At 41.5% G+C, this 18,274-nt stretch overlaps 1 protein-coding gene across 6 annotated transcripts in view; it reads left to right on the plus strand.

The window, feature by feature from the left end:
* The window catches only part of Nalcn (sodium leak channel, non-selective), a 298,301-nt gene that overhangs the window by 214,638 nt on the left and 65,389 nt on the right, over window positions 1-18,274 (plus strand). For 3 of the 6 annotated variants that reach the window (XM_048800656.1, XM_048800658.1, XM_015483995.2), the window contains 2 exons: window positions 4,877-5,013; window positions 6,071-6,212. The exons of 2 other annotated variants lie outside the window; for them this stretch is intronic. In XM_048800656.1, coding sequence (XP_048656613.1) covers window positions 4,877-5,013; window positions 6,071-6,212 — 279 coding nt within the window. The remainder of the gene's footprint in view (window positions 1-4,876; window positions 5,014-6,070; window positions 6,213-18,274) is intronic. One more of the 6 variants, XM_048800657.1, reaches the window with a different exon arrangement.

Genomic DNA, 18,274 nt, shown 5'->3' on the forward strand with positions numbered 1-18,274 from the left:
CATTTGCATCAAAGTGGACTGAATCTTGGAGAATCTGTGCTTACATGCAAGAAGGAGAAATAATTTGGATATAAAGTAGAATATCATTGTATTACATTTTGAAGAAACTCTTGAGTGGCCACGGAGTACCGAGAAATGCTTCTGTGTGTCTGGATGACCCCCTGATCCCATCTTGCTGCCCCTCCTTTTTGTCTCTGTCTTGGTCAAGTTCAGGGACCTGGAAGGGAGAAGTGGTCTAGGTGGCAGTGAAGGACAGCAGTGAAGTGTGAATCAGAGGGTTTTGCTCAACTGCATCCTGTGCCCCCTTTTCCTGACTTTGTGCTGAACTAGAATATTCACCTAGAAAGAGGCATTTTGCTGACTTTTTATAAACAACAAATAAAGAAATGCCCGCCATGCCTCAGCGGCCCCAGCCCCAGCACCCTCTGAGCCAGCAATCTCCCCCCACCCGGACAGCCCCTCTGCTGACCCTGTGCAGCACAGATAGGCGCGTGCTGCTCTTTGAACTGATCTCAGTGGAGTCATTCAGTGTGCCCTTTTCTGCGCCCGCCCACCTTCACCAGCCTTATGCTGGGCAGTTCACCCATATTCTTGTGTTGCCATACAGCACCCTCAAAATGTTTAAATCAACCATGATTTATTTTTTCATGTATCCCCATAGGCATTTGAATGGTTGGCAGTTGGGACTCTTACAAATGGCACTGTGGGTGGGCACACAAGGGCCCAGCTGTGGCACAGGTATGCATGCTATTCCAGCACCTAGGGGCCCAGGGTGTGTGTGTGTGTGTGTGTGTGTGTGTGTGTGTGTATCTTAGTTGATGCTGCTTATCTGTTAAAAACAGAAGAAAGAAAGCATGGTGTGTGCACTGGCACTCAGGAAGAGGCCCGTGTGCAATTCACTGCCCTGCGGGGAGGGCCAGTGCGTCTGCCAGTCAAGCAGCCCTCACCTTGCCCTCTTCTGACCGGCCCTTCTGCACATCTGTGGAGCCAGTTAGACAGTAGTCAAGAAGAGAGAGAGTTTGCATGACTTGAAGGAGCTTTTGAGTCATGCAGAAGAGCTGCTTTTTTGCTCTTTGTAGGGTTACAGTGCAGGGGCCAATTTGTGCTGAGCTCTACTTCATTTCCAAACACTTATTCCATTTCTGCTCTCTAGAAGGTGATATGGAAGTAAATTTAAAAATGGAATATTGCCCCTAAGGTGTTTCCAGGCTCTAAGGAGTATAAATATCTCTAATGCAAATTAGGATGAGATGAGATCCATTTTGAAAACATGAAAGATTATCTTTTAATACTGGTAGTTTACATATGTTAAACAGTATATTCTAGAATATTTGATTAAATATAACTTAACATTTCCCCAATACATCCCTTTTTAAAATTGTATAAATCTGAACTTGGTCTAAACATTCATCAGCTTGTCAATGACAAACATCAGTTCAGATTAAATGCCGCAAAAATCAAATTTTTCCATTCCATAAATGCAGGGCACAAGTATCCACAGCGACACATTTATTCAGTCACTTAATAGATATCGTGTGCTTCTCCCTCCACCCTTTGGGATGTGCCTTAAAGCCTTTCTTTTGTTTCCCAACTGAAGGCTCTAGAGCTAGTTCTGCCACTAGTTAGTACAATTATTTAATCAGTGACGATTTGCGTAGCTTATTTTGTGACAACTGCTGTTCCGGGCACTAGATGTGGAATAATGAGGACCTCACGTGGTCCCAGTCCTCTCAAGAGTTCGCAATCATGGGTAAAAGAGATACATTGTTCATGTGGTCACACAATGGAATGGAAATGAATCTAACTAGAACCTCTGGATGAGAAGCTTACTTGCACGATTGGCCTTTGCAGAGGTAACTGTTGCATTAATCACTCTGGATTAGGGCCCTGGGTCCCATGTTTGGCATCCTTTGCAGAGAAAGGACAGGCAGACACAGATACGGAGACAGACACACAGGAAGAACGATGTAGACCAGACCAGTACCGGGGTGATGCGCCACAAGCCCAGGAACCGAGGACTGCTGGGAATCACCAAACACTGGAATAGGCAAGGCAGGCCCTTCCTTGAGCCTCCTGTGGGAGCAGGGCCCGAGAGAAACCTTGGTCTCCGACTTGTAGCCCCAGAATGCTGAGAGTTGGCAGCATCTCTTGCTTTAAGGTACTGGCTCATGGTAACTGGTTACAGCAATCCTGGGCTCAGCAATTTTATGTGGTTCAGTTTAACATGTTATGGACTTGTAAGAGGAAGACTTTGTTAGTTGGAGGAAAATTCTCTAAGAACTGTGAGGGGAACTGGAAAACAAGTCGAGTTAATGAAATTTAAGAGAGAGGGTGTGGAAGAGGAGCTCAGCAGAGGGCATGGCAGGTGCAAAGGTCCACATACCTCTGAGGGACCTGCAAGATGTGGTTGGAACATAGGTTAAGCTGAGGCTGCACAGGTGTGAAGGAGCCAAAGCAGACCTCAGAGCCTAGAGTAAAAGAGTTAGGTGTTTGAAGAGCAGTATAATACCACCAGAATGTTTTAAGATGAAAATTGAGAAGATTTCTAAAACCACAGAATGGAGAACAGACTAGAAACAGCCAACACAGAGGGGGCCTTAATGGGGAGCACAGGGGCCAGGTGGTGTCTGTGGCCAGGCAGGTGCTGGTGGGGGTGGAAGTAGTGCACAGGCTGGGAGATTTTTAGGGAAGAGCTCGGTGTTTTCATTTCTATAATGGGTCCCAACTCATGCAACATTTGTCCTCATACCTCTTTGAAGAGACTGAACACTCATAAAATATGCAATTCAGTCCTGGTACACTTGGGGCCCCGTGATGACAGCATAATCACATGTAGCCATTCTGCTGCCCAAGAAATCTAGGTCAAAGGAACGTCTTCAGTTTTCTTCTTGCTTTTCCCTTTGCTTCCTACCCTGTGCTCCCTTAACATCCCACCAGGAAGCCATGACACCTCATTGTCATCGTCTGTGATAGAGCCATCTACGTGGTTATCAAGTGGGCTGGGCCAAGGCAAGTGCAGTGACATTCACTTTAACACCCCCTAGAACTTAGCACAGGACCTGCCGCTGGGACAGGACTTAGCTCGGCAGCATCAACATATCAACACAAAGTCAGCAGGTGCACGAATCAGCAAAAACCCCTCATTTCTGCTGGGTGGCATCAGCCTGTCTTTGGCCTGACAGAACTCCTGTGTGGTCTGCCTTAATTTGTTAGCACCTCTCTCTTTTTCCAAGTGGTCTCCTTACCACTGACAAGTATATCTTACCAGTTGTGTCAGTGACCTTATAGAAAACAAGTCTCTTTCTCATAACAAGTCTCTTCATTTTTATCATTTTTCAAATTGTCCCCATCTCATGGAGATGCTTGCGGTTCTTGCCTGTGCCTCTGGGAGCTGAGTGTTGGCCATCATCATTGTAACCATCAGATCGTCAAGAACACACCCTCTGTGCACACGGCCATACTGAGGCTTCTCCTAGGGAGGGAGGGAAGGAGCCAGCAGCGGTGGCCCCTCCCCTAACTGAGATGAGCATCTAAGACAGAGAAGCAAAGGCTGCTGGCCAAACTAAATAGGAGCAACAGTGGCTGAGATAAAATGGGGATGTAATGCGAAACAAAGGTGGAAGAGCAGTATCTGCAACAGAGGGGAAAACCAGGAATCAGAACATGCAATCTCTCCATGAAGCCACAGCCAGACGGACAGCGGAGACATCAATCATGTTAGAGTTGGGCTCTCCCCTCAAAATGCAGCACCCCTGTTCCCTCTGGCCTGTTTGCATCTCCATGTGCTGCAGGTTAGAGGGAAGAGTTGCCCCCTCTCTTCCTGTTACCAGAGCTCCAGACCTTTCCTGCTAATCTTCCCTCAACCTGAGACAGATGGCAATTTTGAAGTAACAGGCTGATGGCTTTAGATGTCTTCCCAGCCCTTCCAGAAAGGACTATCTGAATTAAATATGCTCTCTGAAGGGGCCCAGTGTTTCAAGGTGCAGGTTGGAAAGCCAGAGCAGGGACAGGCAACCATGACAATAAATTCCCGTCTACGGAGAGGTGTCAGGAAAGGAGGAAAGAGAAGCAAAAAGGACCCCCAAGACAAGCCAGCACAGAAGGTGGAAAAGAATGAATTCCATCAGCTAAAATGGATCCTCTTAATTTCTCCTTAGTCCAGCATCGGCACCTGCTGGTGAGGTTAAGCCTCAGCTGCCCGAAAAGCAATTTGTAGAAATGTAAATATATATCCTAAGCAGATGAATAGCTAGATAAGTGAATGCCATTTGCTTTCCATTTTTCACAAAGATGGTTTAAAGTCAGTCATTCCCAAGCATCTTTACAACCAAACAGAAAACACTTTTGTTTTATTGGTCAGTGTGTTATTTTTATGTTGAACTTTTAAATCTGCTAGATTGCATGACCAATTTTCTTGACATTTCCACTTTTCAAATATCACCACTCAGCATGATTCTGTAGCTCATATTGTCATCTTTTTATTCTTTCAATTTCTAATTCTAGCCTGAATACGGATCAGTCAAATTTTGTTGTTTAAGTACGTGAGGGATAAGTGAAAAGTTTTATGGACTATATGGAATGAAAGGAGGTTTATATTTGGGAATAGAATAACAAAGTTCTGTTCTACCTTTTTTGTTTATTTTTATCGTTTGTAAAATTTTGTTTGTTTCCCCAGAATTGAAAAGTTTCAACACACATAAAAAACCATCTATGGCAATAGTGTAGGTGACTGAGGAGAGGTTAGGCTTGGTGGGCTTTTGCTGCCACCTTCTGGTTCATTTTTGTAATTACTCATTGTCCCCTCAATTCTAAAACGGGTTTTCTATAACAGTTCTATAGGTTCCCCCCTTTTTTTCTTCTTTCTATTTTTTTTTAGTTAAAACAAAGTGAAGCAAATGCAGACACCAAAGAAAAGCTCCCTTTGCGCCTGCGAATCTTTGAAAAGTTTCCAAACAGACCGCAAATGGTGAAAATCTCAAAACTTCCTTCAGATTTTACAGTTCCTAAAATCAGGTATTCAAGTATTTCTTTAATTGTATATCTTGACTACATGGTAACAGGTTGATCTTAGATCAGATCCGGCTCTTCATTCAAACACACGTGGGTGGATTTTTTCCTCTCTCTAAATTTCCATTCTACCTCAGTTTTAAAGCCCTTGACCCCTGTGAATAAGCAGCCTATTCAGAGAAGAGGCACTCTGTGCTGCAGGAGCCAGGCCACCAGGCCACCCCTGCTTCTCTCGAGACGGCTCCTCAGGGACCTGACGTCCAGGTACATGGAACAGGTACTCAGTGTCACACATAGGAGAAAAGCACCCAGTGGAAGGGTCACAGAGTCTGAGGCTGGATAGGGTGCCATATTTTTAAACTTAATCAGAAAACCATAGTTGTGCATGGCTTAGTGACAGGGACGTGCTCTGATTTTCCTCATTGGGTGAACACCCTAAAGTACATTTATGCAAACCGAGAGGACTTGTGGTATCACTAAGCCATACAGTCCCAGGGAACCACCCAATACACAGACCATTGTTACCCAAAGTGTCTTTATGTGGCACGTCACCATATTGGCATTTCCAACTAAAAATATAAACAAAATTAATTAATTGAATTTTATTACTTGGAGAGATGTTACTTGAATTTCTTTTTTTTTTTTTTTACCATGTTTTAGAGATCAGAGGAAGTCTGTTTCTTTTGAGTCTCTAAATGTAAAATTATCTTTCAAGGCTTTTTATGATGAATGGAAGTTTGGAGAGATGAATTAATTCTTTCAAGTCTTAGAGGAAAGATAAAGTATCCTATTACCATAATAGGATTCAAAAAATGCCATCAATTACTGAATATCCTTGCTCTAAAGTTGTTTCAGGGACGTTATTTTTTTTTAAACAGGAGTCGGTGAGGAGGCTTTCTCTCAATTAAATGTTTTTGGTGATTAAATCTAAACACCACTCTCTGTGTGACATGTATTATTTTCTATGATCTTTTGTCACTGCTTTCTCTAGCCCATTGCAAAATGCCATCGCCTGCTCCATTTCATTAATAATGCTTGATGTGTGTGTACTTCATTTGCAAAGGGAAAGTTTTATGAAGCAGTTTATTGATCGCCAGCAACAGGATACTTGCTGTCTCTTCAGAATCCTCCCCTCGGCCTCTTCTTCATCCTGTGATCACTCCAAACGGTCAGCCATTGAAGACAACAAGTACATTGATCAAAAAGTAAGACTGCTGTCCCAAATGATCCAACTTTTTAAAGCCTATATATGTTAGAGAAAAGAACCACATAACTGTTTAGGTTTCTGGACGCCAGTGTGGCAAGAGAATAATGAAGAAATTATTTGGAGAAGAAATCATTAAGCCTTTTAACATTTTATGAGTTTAAATCTTGCATTTCCCTAAGTCGGCCTTGGAGCTGTGCACATGGCAGCCTGGTGACTTTGAATCCCTCGTAGCCTCCCATTCCTAGTGGACAGAACGGAGGGCTTCCACCCGCAAGGCACAGTCCAGGTTCAGCGGTATCCTGTGGGTTGCCATGTACAAGACCGTGCTTTGTACATTTATCAGATCAGGGGGCAGAACCAGAGCACCTGCCCTTAAAATCACCAAAATGTACTTATTTTATTACCATTTGTTGAGTGCTCACTATGCGGCAGGAATTATCTATGTGAGTTATCTTATTCATTTTCTGATTTACCTTTTTCTTTATCATTTGAAAAATAGAATTTTTTTCTCAAATTCCACAGTAAAATGTCAGTAGGGAACCACGTGCACATAAGACAAATTTAGCTCATAATTTTTGAAGAAGTGTAATTTCCCATTCCTTTGCTTTTAAAAATGATGTAAGACATCCAGTGTGTCGTTCAGGTGCAACAGGTGAACTCATATACACTCACATGTGGACATGCTTACGTGTATGTACGAATGTATGTGTGTATATTATAGTAATGGTTTAATCACCTACTCCGAATAATAATAAGTTCAGGAATATGATTAGCCAGAAGATAAAGGAACAGTGAGAGAGTTCATAAGAGATGAGACAGTAGAGCTCACAAAAGCATCTAATTCACTTGCGAGTACTTCACTTTGGAATTCCCAGCTCATTGTATTCCCTTAAAGCCTTCCCACCTCTGTCTCTTGCTTATTATGAAATCTTACCGTTCTGTGGTGAAAGAGACGCCACTTCCTTCCTGCTCGGGATCTTCTTCCTCTCTGTTCCCCAGCACCACAGGGAGGAGCTATTTGGGGTGCCCTGGCCTTTGGCCTCACCTCTTCCTTGGCCCCATTCCCTCCACCAAAGAGGCACCACATTCTCCCCAGACTTCTCCCTGGTTGCTACCTTCTCTGTAGATGGGTCCTGGATTAATATGAGGGGCTGCCTTCTTTCCATTTATTTATTTTCTCTCAGTCAGCTACAGATGTTACCCATCTACCTTAAACAGCTCCAAATTATAGAAGACAGACCCATTGCCAATGTCTTTTTTTTTTTTTGAAAGTAGTTTGCCACTTTCTTTGGAGAAGTTTCTAAGATGTTCTAAGCATTCCTGGAATTCAGAAACTTTTCCAAGAGACACCTGTATGTCTTTTGCCATCAGAAGTGACCAACGCGGGGGTCTCTTCACTTGGCAGGCTGTATGAACTCAGGGCAATGCTGTCGGCTCTTTGCCCAGCATTCCTTTCCAGGTTAGGGCTGCCTTTTCCTCCGGAGGACTGTCCTCTCTCCAGTTCTGTCCTGTACTTGGAGATATTTTTTTCTGTTTGGTCTTCCTGGCCACTAATTTATCTCAGCTGAGATGCCACATTGCTTTTAACTTTCAGTGAAAGATCATGAAATAGGTGGGTATTGCTGTTAATCCTCTTTACAGGTTTTTTTTTTTAAAAGAGAAAGAGAGAGTGAAAAGAGAGAGAGTTCTTTAATATTTATTTTTCAGTTTTCAGTGGATACAACATCTTTATTTTATTTTTATGTGGTGCTGAGGATCGAACCCAGCGCCCCGCACATGCCAGGCGAGTGCGCTACCGCTTGAGCCACATCCCCAGCCCCCTTACAGGTTTTTAATTTTCTTTTCTTTTTTTTTAAATTAAATTTGTCACTGCCCTTCACAGTTATAATTCACTCAGCACTGTAAGCAGGGCACAGAAGCCAAAGTTCATGTCCATGGAACAAAAAGTGGCAAACAGTGGCTTGGTTCAGACAATCTGTCTGAAATTGCCTTTCATGTGCTAGAGAGAAGATCAGTTTGTGGTGGTTTGGTTTGGTTTCCAGGGTACATTACAATCCAGAGGTGGAATAACACCCAGTCTGGCCTTGGGTTGTACCCGCCTGTGTCCAGGAAGAGGACCAAGACCTGATATGCCTGCCCAGAGTCACAAAGCCACCACCTGCTTTTTAAATTACTAGGAATAATATCCCACAGGAAACATAAAATTGAACTGTCAGTCCATGAAAACTTATTTTCATTCTAAAAGGAAGCATGATGTTTCTCACATTTCTTGGATAGAATGATTTTTATTTGATGAGGAAAAAATTAAAAAGTGCTTAGCAGGGAGGGAGCCTGGGGAGATGCTGACGCATTCCTTTGTGCCCCCACATCCCTCTCTAGATGTTTTCTTGCTGGTTTAGGGTCAAAGAGCTTAAATGCCATTTCTAATTTTTTTAATGCCTGTTTATTTTAGGGCTTTTAAAAAATCTTCGCATTTAAGAGTTATTTGTAACCAACAGAAAATAGGGTAACAATTATAGTTTTATTCTGCAATCTTATACTTGAGTCTATCCCATAATCTCCTGAAATGCAATGAGTTAGCAGAGACACTGCTTCGCAGGTGTTTTCCAATTTAATATTTAATAAAGAGACTAGGAAGTTTCTGAAGACTGCAGACAGTTCCCTATAAAGACAGTTGGTATAACCCACATTGTCTTAAACATAGACTATTGTAAGTGACAGTCACATTGCCCTTCATCTCGTCTATGCCTAGGTGACCCAAATGTTGGTAAAGTCCAGTTGGATCATGCAGCTCATCGCTTACGGCATTCCTTGTCTGGGTAAATGCTCCAGTTTGGAAAGGGAGACACAGACAACCTGCCCTTTCTGAGTCTAGGCGGCAGAGTTCCCTGTAGCAGGAGCAGTGGGAGCCTTACCCAGGTTGCCACCTATCCCTTTTTAAAGCCTTGACTTGACCTAGGTGACCAGAAGGCAGACAGGCAGGTTGCTGGCCTTCCTCACCCAGGATGGCTCATCCCTGTTGAGACTCATTGGTTGGGGAAATTTGAAGTGGGGCCCCTTGCAGATGGATTTCAATGGTAAGAATTGAACAGAAACAGAAATCAGAGAAAGCAACCTGGGACTTGTGTTTTAACTATGGCAAGTCTTTTTCATTTTTATTAAGAAATCCCAAAGCCACCAAGAAACAAAAGAGCAAAACACAAGCCCAAAACCCTGAACATGGACCATACAACTTGTAGCTCCCCATAAACAGCACTTTTCAGCAACCACTAGGAAATTTCTGTTCAAATCCCAGTAGCCCTTGGAAATGCTGGTCAGTGTGAGATGGTGGGCCAGACCCTTCACTCTACTTGGGAAAAAAAAAAAAAAAACTGTCCACACCCTGCACAAATTGAGGCTGTTTTTCCTCTGTGAATGTTAAGAAAAAGAGAACAAAGAGGCCAGCTTATCAGTGCTTCTCACCACATGAACAAAGGAACAATACAATAAAAGTTTTTCCTTGAAGGTTACCTGTAAGGAGGAACTTCCGACTTCCGCCACACCAGAGAGAGCTACCTCTCTCTTGCCAGGGGAAACAGTAAGTCCCAGGAACCTGAAGATCACTAGTGAAGAGGGAAAAAAAGTAAATCTACAACTGACGATCACAAAAGGGCAGTGGAGTTGGATTAAGCATCGAGGAAAACGCAAAGCACACATTAGGGGCGATTTTCTCCAAGTAATTACTTACCCTGCCTGGTTTGAGCAGTGATAAAAGATTCCCATGGCAACCTCCTTCTGCAGAAACCCTGGTTTTAAAAATAGCCCTGTTGTGATCCCTTTTATCACATAGTTTAAAACACCTGTCCTTCTCCCAGTAAACAAGGAGCCCACAAAAATGTCGAATGCTTAAGTGGTGGTTGGACCTGCCGAGGTCCGGAAGGCAAAGACTGGACAAGTGTCTTCCCTCCACTTCCTGACCAAAGGCTAAGCCTCCATATCCTGAGAAGGGTTTTCCAGTTTCCAAGTAGAAAGAAATCAGGCAACACTCACTCTTCATATCACTGTCATCCATCCCATCAGAGGTTCTGGAAGCAGAGTGTTTGCTAATCAGTTGGCTTTCTGGCACCCTGGAGATCACAGCCACCCCTGCGGTTGAGTCCGGGATTCTCTGGCCTGTGCTCCTGAGGTTTCCACCCTGTGCTCCTAGTGCCACTTCCTGGGTCAGAACCTGCGGTGGCCTGGAAACATAGTGAGCCACATCCGCACAAGAAACATGGGGGCACGAGGGCTGTCCCCTGCCTCCCACTTTTTAGCAAGGCAAGAGAGCCCATATGATAAGGAGAGTGAAGACTTCTCCCATAGTAGGGCAACATCTGCCTCTCTCTGCTAAGTTCCTTAAACGTGACCTTGAAATGAACAGCTAACACATATACATAAAGGGGAAAATCATAAGCTAATTACAATGTTTTGCTCTCCCCTTTTCATTTCCATTTGTCTTCCACATTCATTTATTCATTCAACAAACCACATGTATGGACTGCTCGCTACTCACCTGCCAATCTTCTGAGCCTAGGGAATTCTTCAATGAGTAAGATGTGGACCACGTCTTTTAGAACCTGAGAGTCAAACCAATGAAAGCAAAAGGTGTTGCAGAATGTGGGACAGCCCCCCTTTCCCTCCCCTCAGGAGGAAGAAGGCTGGAGATACTGAGATGGAGGCAGGGAGACCCCATAGAAAGGCGAGATGAGCTTGGTGCAGCTGTTGGGAGAAGTCGGAACCAAGCAGTGGCTAACTCTGGCAGGTTCCTGGTCTCATCTGTAGGGATGATTCTTATTTTCAAGGTTTCTTAGGAGAATTAAACAAGACAACATAAGTTAAATGCCAGCACTTACCTGGCACAGCATGCCACGGGCCTCTCAAAGTAGATAGGAAAGGCTACCATCAGTAACCCAAACCCTGATGTCAGGCTCAGCAAACAGACTCACATGGATCCATCAAGACAAATGACTTAAATTTAACCTTAAGATGTAACAGGTTAGTTGAGCACAATATATCAATTTGACATGGTCTGATGGTTGAGTTTTGTTTTTGATGATATCTCAGTTGCTACCCCCATTGCCTACCCAGTGTCTTGGACTCTCAAGAAGTAAGTTAAATTGTTTTGTAAGATTGACTCTTCACAAAGCCTCAGTCATTGCCATACAATATGTTTGTAATTTTCTAAGTGATTATAGAGTGTTTGATGGTTTGTTCCAGCACATAGCAAGTTACTCATCCTGATCTATAATTTCCAGAATGAACACTTATTAAGAGAGAGAAAGAGGGAGAGAGAGAGAGAGAGAGAGAGAGAAAGTCTGTTTTATTCTTTAGGGCTTTTGCTCTTCTGAAAGAATTTTCTAAAATAATAGCTTAGAAGCTCTTCAGGACCAATCAAGATATATCTCCAGGAATGGAGGGGATTATGTAATGCTACCACATAACCCTGTGCTGTATCTCAAAGACACAAGGCAGTGTGGTCCCAGGGGAAAGACACCAAATAGGAAGACCTCATACTCCTCTCTTTAGCTTCAAACTGCTTTAGTAGATAATTGACTTCCCTCTTAGTCACAATAATGAAGAGGAAATGCAGAAGTACATGGGATAAAATTAAAGCATTTTTTTCTCTTTTATTGATCTTTGCAGTAAATTATTGAGCTTGAAGATATGGCTATTTGAGTTCACAGTCTTACTAAAAAAATATGTTTTGAGGAGACCATTACATGCAAACAGTGTGCTGTGTTCAGGGTGAAAAAAATATTTTTCTACCTTCAATGAGTGAGAACAGGAATTCCCTATCTGTGATTTTTTTCTTTCTTTCTTTTTATTTATTTATTTATTATTTTTTGTAGAACATTGAGTTGTGCAATCATTTTTAGTTTGGAATTGTGTCACCTGTGTCCATTCCTTAGGTGTGTGTTCTTTGAGGGTGAAAGGAATATCAGGCTAGAATTAAGAATCTTCTTATATCCAAGGTGGAAGACTTTTAACAATTTGCAATACTATCTCAAAGACAGGTATACAGATAAAGTCACTACATGAATCTCTGAAATATAAATTTATTCTTCTTTTTAAACTTTATTCTCTTTCAAATATGGTTTTTCCTGTAGGTACTTTTCATTAAGTGCCAGGCCAACCTTGGTGTGTTATAACTGTTGCTGATGCGTTCTTGTTATTTGTACCCTAAGTTCAAATGCAACTGAACCAGAATTAGAATTTGAAGTCTGCTTCCTTGCATCACCAAGTGTCATAATTTTAAAATTACAAACAGCTGCATCATTAAAAGCCTCTGACATTCTCTCCAGAATAATAAATCCACACATCTTTTTGATCTCTGCAGGTTTTGAATCTTTGTTTTTATGTTTACATGAGCTATGATCAGAAATCACTTTGTATTCTACTTCTGTAATTAAAACCTACCCGGCATACAGCCTTGGTTCTTATCATAAACACCATGTATTGGACATACCTCAGACTTCTTCAGCCACCCAAGGTGCTGCTTGCCTTCCCCTTGCACTGCAGTTACCATTATACCACTCTGGTTGGTATGGAAGTCGTGGGAGATTGGACCCACTCCACAGAGACCCAGACTAAAGCACTGTTATAAAATTCAAGAGCCAAAAAAAAAAAAATTAAGTCAAATGAGTTTCAGTTGTTTAGTCTCCAGTTTTAGAAGATTTTTCTATGTATAAAGTGAGTTGATTTAATTCAAAATAAGCATTACTCCCTCAGAATTTGTACCTCATTCACATTTGATATTTTAGGATTAAGTATTTTTTTTACAAAAAAAAAAGCAAAACAGAAAAGGGAGTAAACATTAAAAGTCGCCTTTTAGTTATGAACTTGATTCATTTTTTAAAATATATTTGAAGCACCTAGACAATGGAGGAACATAAGCTAGACAAGGAAGGTACCGTCTTTATTGGGAACTGTCCATTAGGTGGCCTCCTCGGGAAGGTGATGCTTCTTACAGAGGAGAAATCAACTTGTGCTGGTGTCCTAGGGCCCAGAGGAAGAACGAAGTTTTAGGGTGTGTGTGTGTGTGTGTGTGTGTGTGTGTGCACGCGCGCGCGGGCCCATATTTTAACTCTTGGTGTTTTTGTAGGGTTCAGAATGAAGTTTTGGGGGGCGGTATGTGTGTTGTGTGTGCATGAATGTTTTAACTCTTATACTTGGTGTTTTGCAGGGGTCAGAATTTATAATTTTGAAATAAGTTAAGATCAAAAATCTTGACCCATTATTTAAAGTGCCTTTTCGCAAAATTCACATCTTAGACACATTTCAAAGCTTCCTAACATGACATTATAATGGAATTCACCTTTATATACATTGTAATAGGACTGTTTTAATCATGGTGCCACCTACATTAATCACCTTTTAAAATTCTTTCTTTCAAAGCATAATGTCACTTCCATAAAAAGTTTGTTTTATAGAAACGTCTTGCTATATACATGGTCTGTCATATGCACTTTGATATTAATTTTCAATGCATAGGTGCATGAAAAAATTCAAGTAGAGTGAAATGCAGGGCCACCTTCAGCCTATGTAATTTTAAGTAATTGCCTCTTTCCAATTACTGTGTTTCCTGTGGGAGACTTACTCAATAGAGCAGCTCGTTAGAATAGTCACGCTACACCTTCCCAGCAGAAGTGGCCGTCAGCAGCCCCTATTCATTGGACCATGGTTCTGTGCTTCATGGGCATATTTTCTTATAACCCTGTTACCATTTATTATGAATCTGTTAATATTTCCAAAGAGAGAAAAGAAAAATAGAGTCACTCAAACTTTTTCCCTGTTAGAAACAGAAATATATTATTAACACTTAAAATCAAGACACTTAGTGCTTGTGTTGTTCTCTCCCAGGTAAACCTCATGGCTTCGTCCTGCAGATGGTAGCTGGGGAGAAGTCATAGTTCTCTAGGTCTAAGCCTTGCAGGATCCCAGAGCAATCCAACATTCCCTGGAAGGTCATGGCTACTTCCAGGTGGCTGAATTACTTGAATTAATATTGTGATTGATTAAAAGTTGTGCTGGATCACTGATTTTAAGGAATCAGTAATGGAAAATATAACTACTATGATATAACCATGCTGTCCTTAATGGGCTAAAACCATTTATAGACCTCTTTTGGTGCCTCAGGGTTATTATTCTGATAATCAATTATTTATCTGTAGAACAAAAGCAAACATTGGTTAATTTAGATTTTGAATTAGGATTTGGGATAAGTAAAAAGTTTTTAATATGCGTAGACCAAATATTTCAAGTTGAGCAGGCAATATTTTGTTATAGCATAGTTTAGAGAAACGTTTTAATGCTATGAAGCCTAGTGACATTTTACACAGACGTCATGATGCAGTGCAAAGCTTTGTACTCTGAAGTTGTACCATGCAGGATCATACTAATAATGCTGCAATTTTATCACACAGGACCTGAGACACCAATGTTTATGATTGTCAGATTTTTATTTGTAGAAAAGAGATAAAAATTCTTACCTATATAGATTATTTTGAAGATTAAGTTAAATTATGTAGATTAACATCTCAGCACAGATAAAGGAACCAATAAAAATAATAATGAAGAGGCTTTTGAAATACATATGTAATGGTTGTCTAGTTATTTGTTGTATCACTGGAGAATAGTGTTCTAATTCAAGAGCAGATAATCTAGCCAGGCACAATGGTGCACACCTGTAATCCCAGCGGCTTGGGAGGCTGAGGCAGTAGGATTGCGAGTTCAAAGCCAGCCTCAGCAACAGTGAGGTGCTAAGCGACTCAGTGAGACCCTGTCTCTAAATAAAATACAAAATAGGGCTGGGGATGTAGCTCAGTGGTCGAGTGCCCCTGAGTTCAATCAATGTACCAATAAAATAAAACAAAAACAGATAGTCTATACAACTTAACTATTTACTGTAGTGGGAAGGAATCCTAGACATACACCAAATCAAGATCTTAGAGCAGACATCATTTGACCAAAATGTAATGAAATTAGAAACCCAGTGACAAGAAAATAACAACCCCCCAAAACACCCACACATTTGGAAGTTGAAAAATTCTTTCAAATAATCCATAGAGAAGAAAAAGCAATGAAAGAAGAAAAATATCTACAATTGGAAAGTAATGAACATAATGTATATCCAACTTATGGGAAGTAGCTAATGGTATTTGTAGAGAGAATATTATAGATTTGAATGCACATCTAGTAAGGGAATAAAGGCATTCAACTCAATAATTGATCAAAATATCACCAAAAAAAACACTAAGATGGCAGAAGGGAATAAATAATAAAAAGTAGGTATTAATCAAATGAGAAGGAAAGAAGAAATAAACAATATCAACAAACTGGAATTTCCTTTGAAAATAAAAATAAAAGTGATAAACTACATCGAAATTCAAGATGAAGAAAGCAGAGTATCTTCTGGAATGACAGAGGGTTAGCTCAGGTTTTGAATCTCCTTGAATCTCCACATGAACAGACACAACTCCTAGGTGACAAAACCTAAATCCATTGATAGCAATTGCTATAGAACTAGGTCATCCACCGACCCCATATAAAAAACAGATGCAAACAGACCACTAGCCAATGATCTGCATGGCATTGGGGTGCCCTGGGAGGAAACCCGGGTTAGATACAGAGCATCCAGTGCTTATGAAAAACAGCACAGCTTCTTAGTGTACTGGGGAGAACAACATCCAGGAGTGAAATCAGAATAGAACAGGTCAGGGCCAGAGTGGTGAGGAAAATAGTAGGTCCTGATAAAATGGAGGGCGGGCAGGTGGAGGGATTGGGGAATAGAGTCAGGACTTCCTAGAAAAAAAGCTGCCATGCTGGACTTGGAACACTGTGCTAAACCAACAGCAGAGGAAGCCCTGGGTTGGAGGAGAAATACAGAACTGTGTGGGAAACCTGACTGTGCACAGAAATGAGCAAGAAAAATATCAAAGTCAAGTTCCCTATAAAAGTTATTATAAGAAAAAAAAAACCACCAAGCACACCATAAAGATGTGCTTATAAATAGCTCAACCTGTAGCATTCTGTTCCAAAATGAGTTAAAAGACATTAAGAACTGCATAAGGTTGAAAAGACAACCTGGAGAAGGTTTGGAAAAACTCAGAAAATGAAGTGCTGAATGTAGGAAGAAATGATAAATAAAAATAACGGAGAAATATAAAAGGATTGGGTACCGCAGATGATGCCCTTAGAGAAATAGAAAGAAGAAATTTCTGTAAAAAGTTAAACAGAAATGAAGAAACAGGTGAAAATAGTTTGCAAGAAAATGACAAAACAAAGAAAGTCATATGGGGCCACCATTTCTATCCAGGAGGCTCTAAGGGACACCACAGCACGAGAGCAGAACAGGTAGCAAACGTGAAATAAAACAGACCTGAACCTCCGTGTCAAAGGTGCTCCCCAGGAGCCTGAGAACCCCAAGGGCAAGACATGCCCCAGATGACCTCCAAGACTTCACATTTTAAAAAATTATTTTGATATCTGGCCCCAAACAACAACAAGGAGAGATCACTGGATTAACATCAGACTTCCCAATAGCAATGCTTTATATCAGAACAAACTAAAGTAATCTACACAGGATTCCCAGGGGAGCCGTACATGAGCTAGGCTTTTTACATCCAGGGAAACTGAGTTTCCAATTTCAAAGGACTGAGCTGTGATCACGATGTCACTATGGAAACGATGTGGTATGGAAGGAAGGCTGTTCCCTTGAGCCCCTCCTGGGAGGCGCTAGGACACATGCGTCAGACAGCCCAGAGAACTCCAGAAGTGACTCAGATGATGACATGAGGGGGTGGGCGGTGTCTTATGTAAGAGCTGAGACCACAGGAGCACTGAGCTGAAAGTACGTCTGTCAGCTGCTCGCTGTCTCCATGTGGAATAGCACAGAGGTACCGATGAGGAGAATGGGAAGAAGGTACACAAACACTTCAGCCAGCGGTCACTCGTCATCTTGATTGTGTCAGGTGTCATTGTTCCCAGACTATTGCCTGTGAAATGTGAAATAAAAATTGTAAATTATTAAGAAATAATCTAATTCTATCATCCCTTGTGTCCTTGATAATCAAGAGTGGTGATGGGAAGAGAAAGTGGCATAGATGTCATGTAGGAAAGCCTAGGGAAGGTCCCCATGTCTTAAATTTAAACTGAAACTATCAGAATCTGTTTGGACAAAGTCCTGGAAATGGGGACCAAATAAGTAGAAATGAGCCCTGTTGGATCTAGATGATGCTTTTGCAAAACCATTTTCCAATAAATAACACCAGGACTTCTTGGAGAAAATCATTGATTTGGAATAGAAAGCATGCATGTGACCTTGGGGCATCTTGCCACACCTGACATCAGGGAAACTTCACCAACAACTACTTGGGTCATGTCGAAAGAAGCCCTGGGCCCACTTGAAAAGGCTTCCAGTGAGCACTTGAGATGATTGGACCTATGATAAGAACAGCAATCGCAATGGACTGAAGTCGGTCACATGAGTTTAAACTTGGAGTTCATAGTATTCTAAAAACAGTAATTACCTAACTTAAGCAGACAACCAATTAAGTACATTAAAACTAACGTGAAGGTCAAGAGTCAAGCATTTATCTTGCCTTTCCCACTGGAAATGTACCATTTGGTAGCCAAATTCTACAGGAAAGAAAGTACATCACTAAAAGAAAACATCCAACTAATAAATGAAAATGAAACGACGGCTTTGCAGACTGAAGGAATTGATGGAACCAGGCAGTGTCCGCTGGTTCTATTAATGTCAGGAAGAGAGACGCCCAGCCAACAGGTGCCTCCTGGTGAGAAGACAGACTCCGCCTAAGGCCCTGCCAACCTCTGGACCCAATGGCATTTTGTGGAAAATGCAGAGGACAGGAGTACATTCAGCTATATTAGATTATGCACTGGGGAAAATTCAGGTTCTAGAAGCTACAGATGAAATGTCCCAGGTTCTTTGATTTAACAGTCATTATTTAAAGATCACCAGGGCCAACCATCAGTGAGTCCTTCGAGTCAGGATTAATCAGTCACAAATAACTCTCTGCA

The sequence above is a fragment of the Marmota marmota genome, unplaced genomic scaffold (genome assembly GCF_001458135.2).
Source record: "Marmota marmota marmota unplaced genomic scaffold, marMar, whole genome shotgun sequence".
Classification (NCBI taxonomy): Eukaryota; Metazoa; Chordata; class Mammalia; order Rodentia; family Sciuridae; genus Marmota; species Marmota marmota.